Genomic DNA, 20,237 nt, shown 5'->3' with positions numbered 1-20,237 from the left:
GAGAGATGTGGCCAAAAAAAAACACTATCTACTTAACTCTCTATCTATGTCCATATGTACATCTATAGAAAACTATTTCCAGAATTAAGTTAGAATAGTATCAAGACATAAATAAGTATAATGAAGGGCTCCTGATTTGTGTTACATGAAGAATTACTTAAGTAATTGAAACTCAATTGCCTAGAAAACTGGGATCACAGTATTTGCTTAGAGTATGGAAAAAGAAGCCTTATAAAATATCTAAAGATTGTGGACTTGTGGAAGAAGATATAACTTACTTTTTAAGATAGCTCTAAGGATATGGTATGAATAGGCTTAAAATGATAAACATTTTCTGAAGGCAGAATTTCAAATCAATATGATAAAAATCAAGAAAGTTGTAGAAAAATGTGATTGGAAGTGATGAGCTCCATACAAGCAAAAAGTGATCAAGAACAGGCTAAAGAGAGGGCTGGTCTAATGACTGGAGAGATCATCTATAAAGATCCTTGTAGAGTTTTTAAAAACAGACACGCAAATATGCTTCCGCACAGTTATCTCTTTCAAAGCACTACCAGCACCAAAATGGCCTCTTTACTGAGCACTGTACAAGCTTTGAAAAATTCCAGAGAAACCTGACAGTCATTTGGGAATTTGTGTCTTAATCTGTAAAGGCCCATACATGTTTTAAGGGGAACAAATTAAAAAAATGTACACACTGATATTCATTTGAAATTGGTGACTATGACTTAGCAGTATTTTAGCAGTTACACATTAAATAATTGTAGCATCTTATTAAAATAATTTCCACATTTTAATAACAACAACAAAACAACAACAAATAATATTCCATCTGGATTTCATTAGGTTCCCAACAATTCACATGCCAATAAATAGCAAAAATTTTTAGCAAAATGTGACTTGGCTTCTTGTTGGTTTACAGGAACCACAGGCCCGGAAAGACAGTTTCCTTATTATAAAACCTGACAGAAAAACCACATTATTTTATTATTTTTCTATTCTGCCCAAGAAATAAAGTAAATAACATACTGAATTGCCACTTGACTACCCGGGACCAGAATACTGACGGCAAACAAATCTAACCCTTAATACAGATAATACAAAACAAACTGGGGAGTAAGATGGAAGATAAGTTAAACCCTATTAAATGATGGTTGCATAAAATATTTATATTTCCATATTCAGAGATATTTCGTTTAAATTCAAGTATGCACAGGGAATATTCTCTTAAATCTATATATTTTGTTTCATGTAACAACATTTATCAAAGAAACTTGCAAACAAAATTCTGGATCTTCTACATAAGCTTGTAAAAAATAAATTTATGATGAATCAATTGAGTAATATAAAGGCTAGTTCAGTTTTTTAAATAAAATTATTTATTTATTGGTCTTTGGGCCACACTCAGCAGTGCTCGGGGTTTACTCCTGCCTTTGTACTCAGGGATCACTCCTCATGGGTTCAGGAGACCAGATGCCGTGCAGAGGATTAAACCTTGGTCAGTGGCACGCAAGACAAGCACCCTCTCTGCTTATCACTCTAGCTCTAAGAAATGAGAACATGAAACCAACAGTCTAGAGTTTCCCCTCTATATTGACAGTAAATCAGAAGTAATTTCTTACCTAAATCAGAGCTTAATTCACTAGTTCACATTACTTCGCACAAGTTCAATTTAATTTTGTAAAATGCAATAACACAATCTTCCAATGTAATTGTCTTCACGGAAAGTATTTAAAAACATTTGCTAAGATGCACTTCTTTTTACTGTCAGACAGGATCAACATCAAGTCAACAGATTGGAAGACTACATTCTAACTAATTTCAGAGGCTGACATTTTAGGAAATAATTATTTCTTACAAGGGAGAAATTTGTGCTTGGAATAGGCAACAAAGGATTCTCACTATAAATAAAGGCTGTGTACCTCATCCATGGCTGGAGAGATACAGCTCAAAAGGCTGAAAAGAAGGACATGAATTACATGTGGGAAGTCGGGTTTGAGCTCTGACATGATATGGTTCCCTGAGCACCACAGGGAGTAAACCCCTGGGTTCAGAGCCCATAAGTACCAGAAGTAGCCCCTAGTTTTCAAGTGTGGTTCAGATTTAATTGATTAGCCAACTAAGCAAATAAATATGTATATCTTTGCAATGGTGCTTTACAGGCTGAGGTATATATTTTACATTCTTTAGAACTGGAAATATTTCAAGCTGGATGATTGTCTATATTCATTTTAATCAACTAAGAGAAGTTTAGAGCTCAGAGAAGAGATGTTTTTAAACAGAGAGATTTTGTAATGAAAATGCCACCTCATGTCACTATAACTCAGAAGAATGATGGTGGATAGATCCCTTAAAATAATCAGGAGGAAACAGCTGGTTTGCTTTGAAGACATTCATTTCAATAGCTCTTTCACACCCCCACACCAAGTTTTAGTCCAAATAAGGTTATTTTTCATTTCTTTTTGATAATCAGAAAATTAACTCACATTTTTCGAACAAACTTTTTAAAAAATCATGTACTAGTTGTAAATATGTTTTGAAAGCATTTTGTGGTAGATAAGTAAGCAATATTTAGTAAAAGAACAAGACACATAGTATTCCTCAATTCCATTTCATTCTACCTTTATTTCCCCTCTTGTCAAATCCCTGGTTGCTGTCATCAGGCCTTTGCTTTGTGACATAGCCAGTTCTCCCCCGAACACCGTTTACTAAATTAACTTTACTTGTGCCTTAGGTCACAAACAACACTACTTTTTTAGTGGTAATACTTTAACAGTTTAAATTTCTAATGTAAATGACATCCTTTGCTCTCTTGAAAATCACTTCTGGCAGTATTAAAACCAAAGTAACAAAACGACTAAAGAGCTTCAAATACTCCACATCAGAATTCATGTGTCAGAAATAGATAGTGCATTATATAAAAAAGAAAATGCCCAAGTCACAGAATTCAGTAAGGCAATGGGACTACAAGATGGAGGTCAATTAACAAGGAGATTGCAATGCTGCTTTTAGTGTGTTATGAGCCTATACAGGCCTCATGAGAATGGATGGCACTGTTTCTCAACATTCATGAACTGAAGCTTTAATAAGCCATTTTCAGAACTCAATGATCTTTTGCAAGAGATAGCTCAAAGGGTCCAGTGACCTGGATTAAATACCCTCTATAGCACTGTCGGGTGTAGTCCTATGCAGGCTCAAAAAAAGAAAACAAATAAAAACTCAATAATCTTACCTTATAAACTTGTCCATATGTTCCATTTCCAACAAGTTCCACCAATTCAAAGATCCCTGCAGGGTCCTGAAAGAAAAAAAAATAGCATAAAGACTCAAAACAAAATTAAAGGCATTGTTAGATTAAGGAATAGGGTCTCCAAGGATAGATGAGTGGATCATGAATATGTAGTATGTGTACACACACACACACACACACACACACATATAATAAAATATATAGTGGAATATATAGTGGAATACTATGCAGCTCAAGAGTTGACAAAATTATGCAATTCACTGCAACTTAGATGCAATGGGAGGATATCATGTTAAGTGAAGTACATCAGATAAAGAAGTAAAAACACAGAATGAGCTCACTTATTTGTGCCATATAGAATAACTGGATAAGGGGATGAAAGTTATTCAATGGAGGATCACTCAATCACTCTTGACCCTAGAATATAGAAAGTGAGAATGACAGGGAAAGAAATCAAAGAGGGTAGCAAGAATCAGTCAATGGGAAATAATGGGGACAAGATTCAAGGGCCTTTGTACATTGATGATGTAAAGGAGCCATTAGCTATATATTCAAATCACAAAGTCAACAACACTGAAAGCAGGAGATCCATCCGAAGCACAGCCGGTCAAGGTGGTAGAATGGGCGGTGGGCTAAGGAAGAGGGATGTAGATGGAGGGAACCTGGGGGATACTGATGGGGAGAAGTTGACACTGATGTTGGGACTGGTGCTAGCATATATTATGCCTAAAATTCGACCAGGAATGACTTCATAATTGACAATATCTTAATAAAAATATCTTTAAATGTTCAAAAAAAAGAAAAGTACATAAACTTTTTCACTATGACCAAAGGGTGGAGGTCAATAGGGTGGCAGGGAGTAGGGGTATAAGGAAGGCATCAGAGGTAGTTGAAGTGCTCAGTAAAAAAGGGCAAAGGAACATTGACACGTTGGTGGTTGGGCTTTGAAAATCTTGTGCCCCTAAAACATGTAAACTTTTATACTCTTGTAAATCAACAATGACGTCATTAAAAATAATTTAAAGTCACTGTATTAAATCAAAAGCAATACCTATTTAAAAGAAGCAAATATCAACTTTGATTCGGGGGGCTCTCATGAATTAACATTAGTGTTATTAAAATTTAATTCAGAAGCAGCTATCAAATTAGTCAAAATCCATTTTGTTTCATCTTACATTTCTGTGAGATGTGTTTAAGTCAAAAGGAGAAGACTCCATTGAAAGAACAAAAATGAATTAGCACATTTTGCCCTGTCAAATGAAAACAAAGTGCAGGTACATCAAGACAAAATTAAGAGTTAAGATAAAATGTCATCCTCTTGCAGGGGAAAGGAGAGTGGGGTGCTTACCTAACTGGAACCCACTATTGTTCTCATAGTTAGGGTGTCTCACTTTGAAAGGTGTTCTCTGCTCACTGTGTTGAACACTAGAGTTTTAAAAAGGGTGTGTCCAGGCTTGAGAGACTGTACAGAGGTTAAGGTACTTGCACCGCATGCAGCTGCAACTGCAAGCCTGGTTACAATCCTCTGTACCATACACAGTCCCCCAAAAACCACGTGATATGGCCCCTGCATATAGAGCCGGGAGTGGATCCTGAGCACTGCTGGTTGAGACCAAGATGAAAAATGGAGTGTGTCAGCATTGTGGGCAATCTAATTCTGTACTGTGTGACACCCAAGGTAGGCAACACTTTCAATGAAAAAAATTAAGCCATAGTCTACTTTCTGCACCCATCTCCCATCCCGAGTGATCCCTCCAACCATTACTTCTGCCTTTTCCCCCAGCATGTGAGGCCAATTTCCAAACTGTGGTGTGATCTTCCTGGCACTTATCTCGACTGTACTTAGGTGTTAGTCTCCAATTATATTACTTTATATTCCTATGAACCAAACATAATGGCCTCTTAGTACTTGTATTACAAACTATAACACCCAAAAGGAGAGAGGGAGAGAGAGAGAGAGAGAGAGAGAGAGAGAGAGAGAGAGAGAGAGAGAGAGAGAGAGAGAGAGAGAGAGAGAGAGAGGGAATGTGCCTGCCACGGAGGCAGGGGTGGGAAGGGCTTGAGATAGCGGTAGGGATACTGGGAAGATCGGTGGTGGCGAAAGGGCACTGGTGGAAGAATGGGTGCTAGATCATTGTATGACTGAAACGCAATCACGAAAGTTTGTAAGTCTGTAACTGTATCTCACGGTGATTCAATAAAAAACAAAAGAAAAAAATAAAACTAATCTATCTACTTTTCTCAAAATGCTTAACTTCAGATTCATCTTTCTTCTTTACAGGAAATACACCTTAGGAAGATAGCTGCTGTCTGCAGAGTAACTGCAGGTTTTAGGATATAAACTAAATTGGAGAATTATACCAGTCTAAGCAACAAACAGGTGTGAACTCACCCTCAGAGTCAGCTAAATGTTTGAGTGTTCCATAATGTCCAATCTTTACTGCTATTATTGCTGAATTACTACTCTGAAAAGTTGAATCAAAAACATCCAAGCACCGAAAATTCAACTCAGAAGCAAAAAATGACTTTGATTTCTGCTAATGTTTCACTGGACAGGAATGATTTCTAAAAAGATCTAAATCATGCATCTCAAATTAAACTGTCCAAACAGACCAGGAAAGTAATATCTATGAGCAAGGTGGCCCTGTGAGAACCTGTGAAAATAGGAGAAATCATATCTGCTTTCAGAAGATGAGGGGACAGTTAGTTGGCTCTAGCCTAGAATACACTGTTATTCCACCCACATACCTACCATTGCAAGGTCTGGAGGTTTTTAAATTCTATTTAATATGATGATTCTTTATTTAATAACCCTCTATCACTTCACCAGTAATAAGAATATCAATAAATTAATAAATCATAGGGCTGAAGCGATAGCACAGTGGGTAGGGCATTTGCCTTACACGGGGCCAACCCGGGTTCGATTCCTCTGCCCCTCTCAGAGAGCCCGGCAAGCTACCGAGAATATCCCACCCACACGGCAGAGCCTGGCAAGCTACCCGTGGTATATTCGATACGCCAAAAACAGTAACAACAAGTGTCACAATAGAGATGTTATTGGTGCCCACTCAAGCAAACTGATGAGCAATAAGATGACAGTGATGAAAGTGACAGTGATACAGTGAATAAATCATATCATTTTAGGTGAGGTTTTTGGTGGGGAATTCCCAAGCAGTGCTCAGGGAATCCAGGGGCCCCTCTGGTTTTTAGGAGGCCAACCAGACAGACAGCTGAAGGCTGCAGCCTGAAATTTTCAAATCCGTCTGATCTTCCAATGCTGGGGACGACCAGAGTCACTCTGGTGTTGCTCAGGATCCCCAGAGTAACAGCTGGTGGAGCTTTGGGCCATGCTGTGTTGGGGTTTAGGCTCTAGTCCACAGTGCATATGCCCCTGAATGCTGAGCTCTAGTTCACAGTACAAGTTTCTCTAATTTTTAAATGTTAGAGACTAACTTGCTCTCTTAAGGACATATACAGAGGAACTTCAAAAGGATACAGCAGAGGCTGGAGACATAATACTCAGGTAGGGCATTTGTCTTGCACATGACCAACTGGGACTCAATTCCCATCACCTCATATGGTCCCCTGAGCCTAATGAGGAGTGATCCCTGAGCACAAAGCCCCAAGCACAGCCTGGTAGGACCAAAACCCCAAAAACAAACACAAAGATATAGCCCCAAAGACCTTACTGTGATTTGTAATTTATTATAATACATATATATATACATATATATGGAGAGAAAGAAAGAGAGAGATGTTGAGAGAGAGGATACTATAATACTACAAGGATTTAGATCCTTATCTTGTATGGAGCTTACCCTGGTTTGATCTTTGATAGCACACAGTTCCCCAAGGATCGAAGGAAGTGATCTATGAGTTCAAACTGGGAGCAGCTTTCAGGACTGCTGGGTGTGGCCCAAACACCCAAAATAACAAGTAAGATAATTTTTTAAATGGAGAGAGCAATTTGGTTTGCATTCCTGATTCTGGCACAAAGCTCTTAAACTTAGAATTTCTAAGTGAGGAGGGCAACAGAGGTGACATGGATTATGCTAATTAAGTTACTTTGAAACATCACCTAAAAAAATGGAGAAAAAGAAACCATATGATTCAAAAATTGGAATATTTTGTCTTTTTCTCTGACTCTAGGGAAAGGAAAAGAATTAGAAACTGAATCAGATTTTACTTGTAGATACAAGTAATCAGCTATATCTATCTTATGAAGCCTCCTTGAAAGCAAAACAAGATCAAGTTCAAAGAAATTTAAGGTGGTAAACTTGTATAAATTTGTGGAGAGTTGTGCACTTGAACAAGCTAGGAAAATTCCACGTCCCTCCCCCTATAATCTGGCCCAATATATTTTTTTATATCTGGCTATTCCTAAATTATTATCCTTTGATGATTAAACTCTTCGTATATGAAATATATGAAAATGATGAAAGTGACAGTGATACAGTGAATAAATCATATCATTTTAGATGTACATGAAAATACATATATATGAAATTTCTTTAAGTTCTGTGAACCTCCCGAACAAATTAGTCAAAACTAAAGAGAGGGCTGAGAAAATCTCTTTGGTCATTGGTTGGTCAGAAAGATAGAGAACAATCTATGCTTGCTTCACATTGAGTTCACTGAGTTCAGTTCCGGGACCTGGCTGGTATCTGAGAACTGATAATGTGGAGGAAAACAACACATTCAAACACACACATACACACTCTCTCTCTTTCCCCTTTCTCTCTCTACCTCTCTCTCTCTCCCTCTCTCTCCCTTTATCTCTCCCTCTCCCTCTCTCTCTCTCTCTCCTTCTTTCTCTCCCTGTCTCTCTTACCGCTCTCTGTCTCTCCCCTCTCCCTCCCTCTCCCTCCCTCTCTCTCAATCTCTCCCTCCCTCCCTTCAAGACCAGAGAGACAGTTTAATGAAATTTTCTTGCAGATCAGCCCTGTATTGATCTCTGGCATCACATATGGTCCCTAAGCACCACAGGAGTGAGCCCTGATAACAGCTGGGTGTGCCCAACAACCCACCCCCCATCTTCCCAAGCAAACAAATAAAACGCAAAAGCAAAATACATATTTCTGAGTAATTCCCAGATTTGTACCAATAGTTGATGTACTCAGTCACTGAAAAAAAGATTGGAATTAGCATTGCCCTTTGTTACAGAGCAAGAAGGGCAGGAAACCACATTCTAGTCTCAATTTCAGGTCAGTTTGGATCCATATTCCAGTTGGGTCCATGAGACAGGAAAACATAGTAAGAACCAACAACTCTATGAGCTATGAAACCCCACCTCCAGCCCTGGCTCAATGACACTTGTTCAGGCCATCTGGGAAGCCTCAGAATGGAAAAGAAAAAGCACGTATGCAAAATGCCTAAGCCATCGTAGCACTGCCACACTGTCTTCCCGTTGTTCATCGATTTGCTTGAGCGGGCACCAGTAACATCTCCGTGTGAGACTTACTGTTATTGTTTTTGGTATATCGAATATGCCACGGGTAGTTTGCTGGGTTCTCCGAGAGGGGTGGAGGAATCAAACCCAGGTCAGCCTCATGTAAGGCAAACACCCTAGCCACTGCGCTATCGCTCCTGACCTAAGCCATTAAAGAGATGATTTTATTACAGATAGAAAGAACTGAGGAAAGGGAAAAAAAAGAGTCCATAAATGGTGGCAGATGCTGTTTGTTTCTAAGCTGTACTTCCCAGTAATTTGTTTGTTTGGTGGTGTTTCTGCAAAAAATTTTCAAATTTTTCAAATTTTTCTGCAAATGAATTTTCAATGTTTTAGATTCATGAGTGGAACTAAAGAAAATCAAGAGGAGATGTTTGATGGTGGCTTGTGACTACCTTTAAGGAGCTCAGGATGCAAAGAGGAGGAGGTATCGGGGAGAGGGGTAGGATAATAACACCAGAGTGGGGATTCATGTCTACACTGAGTCCTGACTTCACACCATTAACCCCTCTTCAGGCTTGATAGATTTGTCTCGGGCGGGGGGGGGGGGCGGGGGGACTGTCAACTAACTGAGGATGTTCTGTGCTCCCTTCAAATAGTCATTAGAAAGTGTATGACCCAATGGCAAGATCTTTATTGCATCCCCTGGGAGAGCATGGGACTCTTTCCACTGAACCTTAAGGAACTCAGAAGATGTTACAGGGAACTAGAGTTTGATTGTCTATAGATCTTGGGTTGGCAATAAAATGGGAAATAGCCAGCAAGGTGGTTCCCCAGAAAACAGAATCTGAATATCACTGAGATTTATACAGAGGGAATTTAGGATCAACTCCAGTCAGAAGAGTCCGTTAAAAAAGGGCTGGTTGAGCTGATAGACGAGTTCAACTACACTACAACAGGATAGAAACACATCACCTGATCCTACAGGATCTCTGAGTCTGGCTTTAATTTTCAAATTATCTCACCTGGAGGCCTTGTGCCTGGGAGTCTTTGTGTCACCCTACACAAGCCATTTTTGCAATCTGTCCTTTGCTGCCTATCTCCCTCCCAACAGGGCACAGGAGTGTACTTCAGCGGTGGCAAGGGGACTGGAGTGACAGAGTGCAACATTTACTAGAAGCATCAGGAGAGAAAAGAGCTCAAGCTTGGTAGTGGAAGACAAGTCAGTAAGTATCTGTCTTCCATGGTATGCTGACAGTAATAAGAAAAATGGCAAGAGTAAAGTTCTGGTATTGGTAAGTTGGAATCTCTGAAATCCTACAAAGCAGAAAGTAGAAGCATTGTTCAGAGACACTTGAACTTAGCATTATCTCTAAGTTTCTTTCTTCCTACCCTTCATTCAAATACCTGGAGATCTGCATACTTATGCATATTCCTTTACATGCACGAAAAAATATTAATTACATTCCTGTGACTTAGTGACTCAGCTCAACATGGCAAGCATTTGACTGTGTTCTATACTCTTCTTCCCAGTTAATCAAATTTCTTATTTGTAATGGTCTCTCCAGCCCTGCCCTTGCTGCCACCTTTGATCTATTTACAACACGGAGCACCACCACTCCCAGGAAATAGAGCTTCTCCTTTGTCTTCTGTTATAAACAGTCTCTCATAGATTTTATTTCTTTTACCCACAGCTCTAACATTGGTTGACCCAAAGTTTCCATCCTCGGTGCTCTCCTACCTTGCTAACCAAGTGCTAATGATTTTATCTCCATCACTGGACATTGCAGCTACTCTGCTTTATTCATACAATAGGTCTCACATCTCTTGCTGGGACTGTTTACTGTCATTCAATGTTTTCCTTCTTTCAATTTTCCCTCACACACAACTTTCTAAAATTGACACCCTATACACCACATACCATGTTTCAAAATCTTATACAATGTGTATAATCTTATACAATGACATTAACACTAAATGTCAAAGTCTTGTTCTATCATTTAGTGCTGTAGTCAACTACTCACCATGGTTATTCCTTCTATGGTCCCCTAGCAGATGAGCCCAATCCTGAATCCCTAGTTTGTCAGCTTCTTGTCAAGTCACCTACCTGTCTGTATCTTAGAAAAAGGCACAGACATCTACTTCCACAACATGCTAACATAATGATTTCTTTCATCCAATAAATTACTAATGATCTGAGAATATGAACTGCAAGGTATTTATCTCTGCATTTCCAAGCACTTAGAGCAGTGTAAAAGGTATTACTGCATAGCACAACTATTCACTGATAATAATTGATATTTTCCCCTTTTCCACATACAAGGAGAAAGTTGCCAAAAAATGGAGTCAGAATGCAGAGCAAAAGGTATAGTAAACTCATTTCATCATTTCTTCCACTTCAATAACCACTGCCTCTGTCCAGCCGCTACATCCCACACTTGTACTGTACCGAATTGTCATATACTTTAGTTCCTACAGGTAGTGCCAGCTTAAATGGGAGCCCATAAAATTCTTTGGTGCAGAATGTGCATTGAGAAGATGAGCTGCCAGGAAGTAACCACTTGAAATGCAACACTGAGGTGATGTTACAACTAATAATCATGTTACAAAGACAGGAAAGGCAAAAGACAAGAATCAGCTTAATTCTCTCCTGTTTGCTTAGCTGCTCATAAAGCCGGGATGGGCTGCATGGAAGGTTACATATGCCAACGAAAGAAAGAGCAAATCACTGACATTTACCAAAGTCAGGAATCCCTGTAGGCTACACATGCCTTTATTCAGATCTTAACCTTTTCTGGGAGTCTGAAAAGAGAATTTAATTCTAAGGTAGAGTAGTTTACATTATGCTATAATGAAATATAATGACATATCAAAAGGCAAGCTCTTTCATGAAAGAAAATATATTTCAGCAAGCATTGATGAAAGAACTTTGGTTAATTATTGTAACAAAACTATAACAGCTAAATTTCAGCAGTGCATATGTACTGGTAAGTATTTTAAGCATTTTCCATGAATAGGTCATTTAATTATCACAACTCTAAGGAGTAACTGCTATGTGTTCTACAGATAAAGAAGTGGGTACAGAAAGAATGAAGCACTTAATCAAGGTCATAGTACAGGTAAGTGACAGAACCAGAATGAGCACCAGCAGGTCACACTCCAAACTCTAAACTCTAGGCACCTATTACTCCCCTAACTTTATGAAATCAGAATTCTAAGCCCTTATTTATCACTTGATAGCACCTTAACCTCAGGCATGTTCCATAACTGCTTCAAATGTCAGTTTCTTCATATTTGCATGAAAAGAATATTACCTACCTCACAAAGTTATTGTGAGTACTATAAAAGAATTGAGATGAACTCAATATATGACTTTAATACATATTAACCTCTTTTATTGCTTCTTTTTCTTCTCTCTATGAAGTTAATGTAATAATAAATAAAACTCCAGTCTGCATTTCATGTATTTTCAATTAATAAAGTAATAAAAAGAAAAAAATGTGTGTTTCCTTCTGCCAATATCACCATTATATTTTATGTATGGACAAACATATGTTTCATTGGAAATTAGAGAAACAACTGAAGATTCACATAAACATTTCTGGGCTCCTGCGATGTTGAAATAAGTTCTGTATTTAATCAGTGGATAAAATTCTAGCAACATTGGCAGGTTCAAGCCTGACTTCACAGCACAGTGAAGAGATTTAAGATGCTGGGGTTAATATTCCAGTCACTAAGTTATGCTTTAATTCTTCCAAATCTCATGGATGATACTGTATTTACTGAAATGCTAAAGAACATCTTCAAATTAAATCTAAAAGATTGAAAAAAGACAAACCTAACTAGAACGATGACTTTCTTTGCATCACAAGAGATAAAGTAAGTTCTTTTTTTTTCTTTCCCTCCCTCCCCAGTAAGTTCTTTTTTTAAAAAAATTTATTGAATCACTGTGAAATAGTTACAAGCTTTCATGTTTGGGTTACAATTTTACAATGATCAAACACCCATCCCTCCACCAGTTCACATTCCCCACCACCAATATCCCCGGTAAAACTCCCCTTTCCCACTCTTCCCCTGACTCTATGGCAGACAATATTCCCCATACTCTCTCTCTACTTTTGGGCATTATAGCTTGCAACACAGACACTGAGAGGTCATCATGTTTGGTCCATTATCTACTTTTGGCATGCACCTCCCATCCCAACTGGTTCCTCCAGCCATCATTTTCTTAGTTATCCCTTCTCTATTTCATTTGCCTTCTCCCCTCCACTCATGAAGCAGTCTTCCAGCTATGGGGCAATCCTCCTGGCCCTTGTATCTACTGTCCTTGGGTGTCAGCCTCATGTGATGTTTTAAGTTCTTCTTAAGCTTCTTCCTTCTTTAAAAATGAAATAAAGAGAACATTTGAATGGCACAATTGAAAGTAGTTTCTTAGACAACTCTAGGCAGCTCTTTGCTCAGATGTGTTTTAAGGGCATAACAGTACTGTGACACATCTTTGACTTGAGTCCATTTGTCCTTTGAAAGATAAAACAGTCCTGGCAGGATATGAATCTTTGATAGGGCTTCCTGAACGACCATCTAACCTCAGAGTCCCTTTAATATCTATCAAATGTCTGTGTTTACTCTTAACTTATTGGCATTCAAAAGACCAAAATGTTAAATTTCATTTAGAACACAATTTAGCAGCTGTTTTGTTCAGCTTCAGCCCTAACTGACAAGCATATGGTTACAAAAGCAAAACAGAACAAAGAAAATAAGAGCAGTAGGAGAAGCCTCCATATTTATCTTGAGATCTTCAAAATTATCAACACCATAGTTCTTCCCAACATCCCTAGAAATGTGTGCAAAAACCATTAATGCTCGCTATTGGGCTATGATGAACTTGTGAGCACTCAGAACTCTTTATTGGTTTTGGTTGGGGGGTGTATATCCAGTAGTTCTCAGGTCTTACTCCTGGTTCTGTGCATAGGGATCCTCCCTGGTGAGGCTTGGGGGATTATCTGCTGTGCCAGAAATCAAACCTGGGTTGGCCACGTAAAAGACAAGCACCGTACCTACTGTATGATAGCTCGAGCCCTTCAAAGTTCATTTTCCCTCACCTTCCCACCTTCTAACAGAATGAGAATGGGAGCACAGTCTGAGGATTCAGCAGTATGCCTTCCACAATGGCATCTGTTCATTCCTGAGCACTACCCAACTTCTCTGCACCCAACCACTGTCCAAGGTAGAAGCACAGACTACATTAGCCCTTGCCTCTGGTGTTTCCAGTGTGGCAAAGGAAGGCGACAAATAGGTATGGCCAGCTAAGCTTGTTTTACAACAGGCAGGAAAAGCATAAAGCACACTTGAGAGTTGAAAAATACAGCTCAGACTTCGTGCATCAACATACTGCTCAGGCTATGCATTGCAAGTGGAACAGGTTGATTTATTTTTGCATGAAATAAAATTAAGTTGAAACACTGATTGACAATTGATCTCATTTTATCATCCCTATAGAGTAAATTAAACTATTTAGTCCTATCAGAGTATTGGTGAAAAAAAAATGCAGAGTTCAAATCTGGAGTCTTGCTTACTAGTTTTATCCAATTATTTGTATGCTGGCTTTTCTCTATAAACTTGGTAATTCCAAACTGGAGAGAGAGTACACTGGGTCTGGTGCTTTCCTTGCATATGGATGACCAGGCATCCCATATGGTCTCCCAAGAACCCCATCCATAACCTAACACCTGCACCTGGCTAAATAATACTATAGTTCTTTTTACCAATTCTAAATCCTAGTAGGGTCATGATGGGTCTCAGCTAAATCTCAGAATGCCAATTTTCATGCTTGTACAGTTGTTTCTCCAGACAAGGAGATTGGAACCTCCCATTTTCTGTGAGTTTGTTCCCTGTTAGTAAACCACGACTACATATTCTGTGATAATGAACAACTTCCCACTCACTCTTCATTTGCTCACCTGCTCCACCACAGACTTGGTAGCAGTTCCTCACACAAGCAACCCTTAATGTTGGACTGAAACCAGGCTCCTTAGATGAATAGCTACAACAACAGACTATAATAGTCACTATCACTGGATAGAGATAAATCTCTGAAGGTAAAGAAAGCCTAAATGCTTTATACACATTTTCCCTTTTAATCATTATAGCAACTGAGGGAAGCACCAATTTCCAACCCTAATTTTCAGATGATGAAACTAAGGCTTTAAGAAATTTCAAAAAAATTGCCCCAGACTAAGTGGTATGTGGTTGCAATAGTTGCCAAGATCATATTGTGAAAGTAGAATAAAAATACCTCCAATGGTGATTGTTTTGAGGACCAAAAGCAGCTTCTACAAAGTATTTAACGCTGTAAACAGTGATGCCTAGTAAATAGAAACTTCCCCTAGTAATTGCTGTTGCTGCTGATAGATTAAAAGTTGTGTGAGGTGCTAGCATTAGTCAGTAGGAGAGACATGATTTAAATCCAGATATTTTGATTACTGGGCATCATTACACACTCCTTTTCCTGTGGTCAATGCTTAAATTAATTTTATGTTGAAGAGATTATGAAGGCCTTCTGTCTGGGAATACAGAATTTGGAAGTACATGACTAGTCAGTTCCCCTATTTTCCATCTAAACCTGCAGTCTCAGAGAGGAAAACCAAATGAACTGAGTGATACAAAGCTAGAGATTCATTATTTATAATCCCACTTAGGATGAGCTAAGATAAATACTGATTACTTTATTTGAACCACTAACTGATAGAAAGAAGCAGTATACCATGGGTAAGCCAAAAAGCCAAAAATCAGATGCTGATCCCTGCTTCACCATTTACCAGTTCTGTGACCTTGTGTATGTAATTTAACTTGTATTGCCCCCTTACTAAATATTATAAATAATTACATATTATAAAATCATGTCAAAGTTAATGTAATGTCTATATAAATTTAACTGCACAAAAGTTTTGCTAATAATATTTACTTATAGAAATCAAATTCCAAAAAGAAATGACCTTCTGCTTTGGTTCACTGCAGAGTCCCCAGTGCTCAGATCAGAGATATGGGCATATAGACTCAATAAATATTTTCTGGATTAATTAGGTACTACATCATCACTCCTCCTACTGAGATCCATGGTTTTCAGAGTGGAAAGAAGGAAGACCCCTGACACTGGGATCAGGGATTTCTGAGATCTCTCAGTAAGATATCTCTTCCTATGTTCTGTTACTGTTTTTGGCATATCCAATATGCCACGGGTAGCTTGCCAGGCTCTGCTGTGTGGGCACAATACTCTCCGTAGCATGCCGGGCTCTCCGAGAGGGGTGGAGGAATAGAACACGAGTCGGCCACATGAAAGGCGAATGCCTTACTGCTGTGCTATCACTCCAGCCCAAAGCTGATGTCAACGAGAATGGGATTTTTGTAATATCCTAAGTTTTTCCAGCAAGAATTTGTTTTTTTTTTTCTTTTTGGGTCACACCCGGCAATGCAATGCACAGGCATTAATCCTGGATTTGCACTCAGGAATTACTCCTGGCAGTGTTCAGGAAACCATATGAGATTCTGGAAATTGAACCCGGGTAAGCCTCGTGCAAAGCAAACGCCCTACCCACTGTGCTATCACCCCAGCCCCAGCAAGAGGTCTCAAAAGACTTATTCAAGATCTCATTGAGTTAGGTCAGTACCACAAGTGCATGAAGTGTACCACAAGTACCTCAAGTCCTTTGACTTCAAAAGTCCTCTCTGAGTAGGTACTTTGATTTTCCTTGGTTCAATTAAACCAAATCCAATTTATTAACTTTCAGTGGGCCTAATGGAGAAGGGAACTGGGCTAGTTGAAAGGTGGGGAGGAGACTGTATTTAGCTATAAATTTCAAATACTTAAGAAGTCAATTCATATCAAGCATCCACAAAATTTATCCCATCTCAGCAATTGGAGACAGTCAACATGGTAGGTCACTTGTACATATATATCAGTATAAAAAATGGAATTTTTCAAAATGTATTCTCAGCTCATAGATTTTTGTATATATATACACAATATATGTATATATGTAAAATTCCCCAGATACAATTATTTCTTTATAGAATCATCATCATCATCATCATCATCCCAATGATCGTCGATTTTCTCAAGCAGTCTCAGTAACATCTCCATTCGTCCTAGCCCTGAGATTTTAGAAGCCTCTCCTTACTCATCCTTCCTAATGGTTCCGCATTAGAAGCTCTTTCAGGGTTAGGGGAATGAAACCCATCATTGTTACTGGTTTTGGCATATGAATACGTCACAGGGAGTTTGCCAGGCTCTTCCATGCAGGCAGAAAACTCTCGGTAGCTTGCCAGGTTCTCCGAGAAGGAGGACTAGCTTATAAGAGGTCTTCTGGGAGCTTGGTTTTATAGTCTCTGCATATTGGCTGTTGATGGGATTACATGGCACTGGGGGCAGTTTCTGGGTGTGACCGCATAGCTACTGGAAAATGGGGGATCTTGGTGGAAGCAGCCTAGTCCCAACCCGAGCAGGCTTGGAGGTCTCAGCCTTAGGTCCCACACACCTGGGTTCCTCTGCTGGTTCCCTCATGCATGAGGCTCATCCGAGCATGTGGAGAGGGGCCTTGAGCATGGTTGTGGCTGGGTTCTGGAGGTCTTCGGCTGCCAGGGCTCTGCTGGGGATGGGGAGGGAAACTCAACCCACCCTCTCTGAGGGGCCCCGGTGAAGACAGTCAGGCGCTCGGGCAAGAGATTCTTCTTTAAAGATTTTATAGAATTTATTCTTTATAGAATAAAAAATAAATTCTACATAAACTAACTACATCAGGAGACCATTTATAATTAAGAATATAAAATTTGAAGAACAACCCCTGAAGGACCAATAATATGGACTTGAATAAATCTTCTGGTTCATAGGTACTTTTTGACAATTGTTGGCGCTTCCCAGTCAGGCACAGCAGTCTACCCATACACATGAAGCATGCACGGGGTTTAGGTGCTCTGTTCAAAGACTATCTCCCAGTGCATCACAATCAGGGAAAGGGACTCCAACTCCACAAAAGGGATTACGATAACCCACAAGGCAGATTTTGAACAGGGACAGAAATACCCAAAACTTTCCTCAGCTGCCCCATGGTCTGTTTAGGCTCCATCTTGGCAAGCCACTTGAAAGGTCAGTATATACATAAGGCCCACCGCCCAAGTTCTTTCTTTCCCATCATCAGATTGGGTTAAGATTAGTCAGTTGTTCAGGGAAATGTATTATGCAGTTTACAGAGATATGCAAACATGGGATTTCTGTCTCTAGGCCTGTCAGAACAAAGTAACTTTCTTGTATTTCCAGCAACGCAGGATCAGAATGATTGGAACCAGAACAACAGAGATTTTGGCATGTTGCCTTTTTAAAGATAAATAGATGAATAAAAATATAGTAATTGCTGCAGATGGACTTTAATAACAAGGACTGGTTACCTAAATAATTAAGAAAGATTAGAAAACCATTTTAGATTCTGTTTTGGAAAGTAGAGTTTCAACTCTTCATCCAAAAGTTGCTCATTTACCACCTACTTATAGTAGACCAGCACGCATGACCATCTCCAAGAAAGAATGAAGTTTTCCACTTTCTCAAACTTGCCTTGTTTTATGTATATACTGTATAAACTGACTTAAATAATTAAGAACACTTTTTGTAGTTATTGTTTTTAGGCCACACCTAGAGGTGCTCTGGTCTTATTCCTGGCTCTGTGCTCAGGGATCACTTCTGGCAGGGGTCAGGGGAGCATGTTTGGTACTTAGATCAAATCCCGTTCAGCGCATGTGAAGGCAATGTTCTGCCTGCTGTAAGATTTCTCCAGTCCCTAGCAGTAGAACACATTTACTTTTAATTTTATTATAATTTTTAATTTTTAGAGCTTTAATTTATAAATTTAATCATTTTAAATGATTTTATTGATTGAGGCCATCTTGCCACAACCAGCAGTGAAGTGGCCAGGCATTCTGGTGAGCAACGCGGCCCGGAAAATGCTCCGGACCCGAATTGGGGCCAACAACACCGGGGAGCCGGAAGGTGGAGGTGCAGCCTGCACACCTTCTCCAGATGGAGCCCTGGCGACACTGAGCAGCAACTAACACGGCTCCGGGATTCGGGACTGGGACACATCCTAGCCGCGTGGCCGCGACCTTTTCTAAAACCTGAAAACATATAATCTTTTAATGGAAAACTAATTATCAAATGCTTCCTTAGTATGGTTATCTTGTTTGGGGGTATGACTCCCACAACAATAGTGAGTTTTCTGTTGAAATATGGAACGTAATCAAGGTGAAGAGAAAATGAAGTGAAATTCATCAGTTATACAGTTGGGGTGGGGGGCGGGGGGTATACCGGGGATTTTGGTGGTGAAATATGGGCACTGGTGAAGGGTTGGTGTTTGAATATGGTATAACTGAGACATAAACCTGAGAACTTTGTAACTTTCCACATGGTGATAAAATAAAAAAAAATTTTTAAAATGATTTTATTGATTGAGATTCTGTGGTTGATGATACTATCAATAATAGTTTCTTAGGAACATAATTCCAACACCACAACCATCACAAGTATGCTCGTTAAATGAAACTCTGTGTCCATTAAGCACTGATATTCTATGAAACATAGGTTGGAAAATAATAGTGGATCAAAGAAGCAGTACCTTGCTTCTCATTCTTAATTAAATTTGTCTCTTAAAGTACTATAGCAAAACCAGAATGCCCCAAAACAGATGAATGGTTAAAGAAACTTTGGTACATCTACACAATAGAATACTATGCAGCTGTTGGAAAAATATGAAGTCATGAAATTTGCACATAAGTGGACCAACATGGAAAGTATCACGTTGAATGAAATGAGTCAGAAAGAAAGAGACAGACATAGAAAGATCACACTCATATGTGGAATATAAAGTAACAAAATGGGACACTATCACCCAAGAGTAGTAGAGATAAGAATCAGGAGGTCTGACTCACAGCTTGGAAACTGGCCTCACATGCTGGGGGAAAAGGCAGCAGAGATAGAGAATGTTGGGAGAACCCACTTGGGTTGAAAGCTGCACACTTTCAACGCAGTCTATAGTAGACTATAGACTGAACATGATGGCCACTCAATACCTTTATTGCAAACTACAACACCCCAAAGGAGAGAGAACAAAAGGGAATGCCCTGCCGAAGAGGCAGGTGGGGGTTGGGATGGAGATGATGGGAGGGATACTGGGAACATTGGTGGAGAAGAATGGGCACTGGTGGAGGGATGTAAACAAAATGCAAACATGAAAGTTCATAAGTTTGTAACTGTACTTCATGGTGATTCATTAATAAAAATTATTTTTAAAAAGGTACTATAGCAGATATCACTCAATGTCAACCATTATAAAGTTCCTCATTATTCCTTAATGCAATCTCTTGAGCAATTATATACTCCAGCTCCATTGAAGCTTAGTCACATTTTCACATAGGAGTAAAAATCTGACTAATTTCTGTCCAATAATATCTAGGCAAAATTATTGTATGGAACTTCAAAAGGGATGGAGCTAACATTGTTCGGAAAACCATTCTTTTGTCCTCCATCCTTTTTCTTCCAGTTAAAACAAAACTGTG

The 20,237-nt window shown here is 39.1% G+C and overlaps 1 protein-coding gene across 4 annotated transcripts in view; it reads right to left on the bottom strand.

The window, feature by feature from the left end:
- TNIK (TRAF2 and NCK interacting kinase) overlaps positions 1–20,237 on the bottom strand; it is a 460,339-nt gene that overhangs the window by 340,883 nt on the left and 99,219 nt on the right. For all 4 annotated transcript variants that reach the window (XM_055125449.1, XM_004618863.2, XM_055125450.1 and 1 more), the window contains exon 2: positions 3,233–3,298. In XM_055125449.1, the coding sequence (XP_054981424.1) occupies positions 3,233–3,298 (66 nt within the window). The remainder of the gene's footprint in view (positions 1–3,232; positions 3,299–20,237) is intronic.

Source organism: Sorex araneus, chromosome 2, assembly GCF_027595985.1.
Source record: "Sorex araneus isolate mSorAra2 chromosome 2, mSorAra2.pri, whole genome shotgun sequence".
NCBI classification, from domain to species: domain Eukaryota; kingdom Metazoa; phylum Chordata; class Mammalia; order Eulipotyphla; family Soricidae; genus Sorex; species Sorex araneus.
This window is presented reverse-complemented; position numbering and strand designations above follow the sequence as displayed.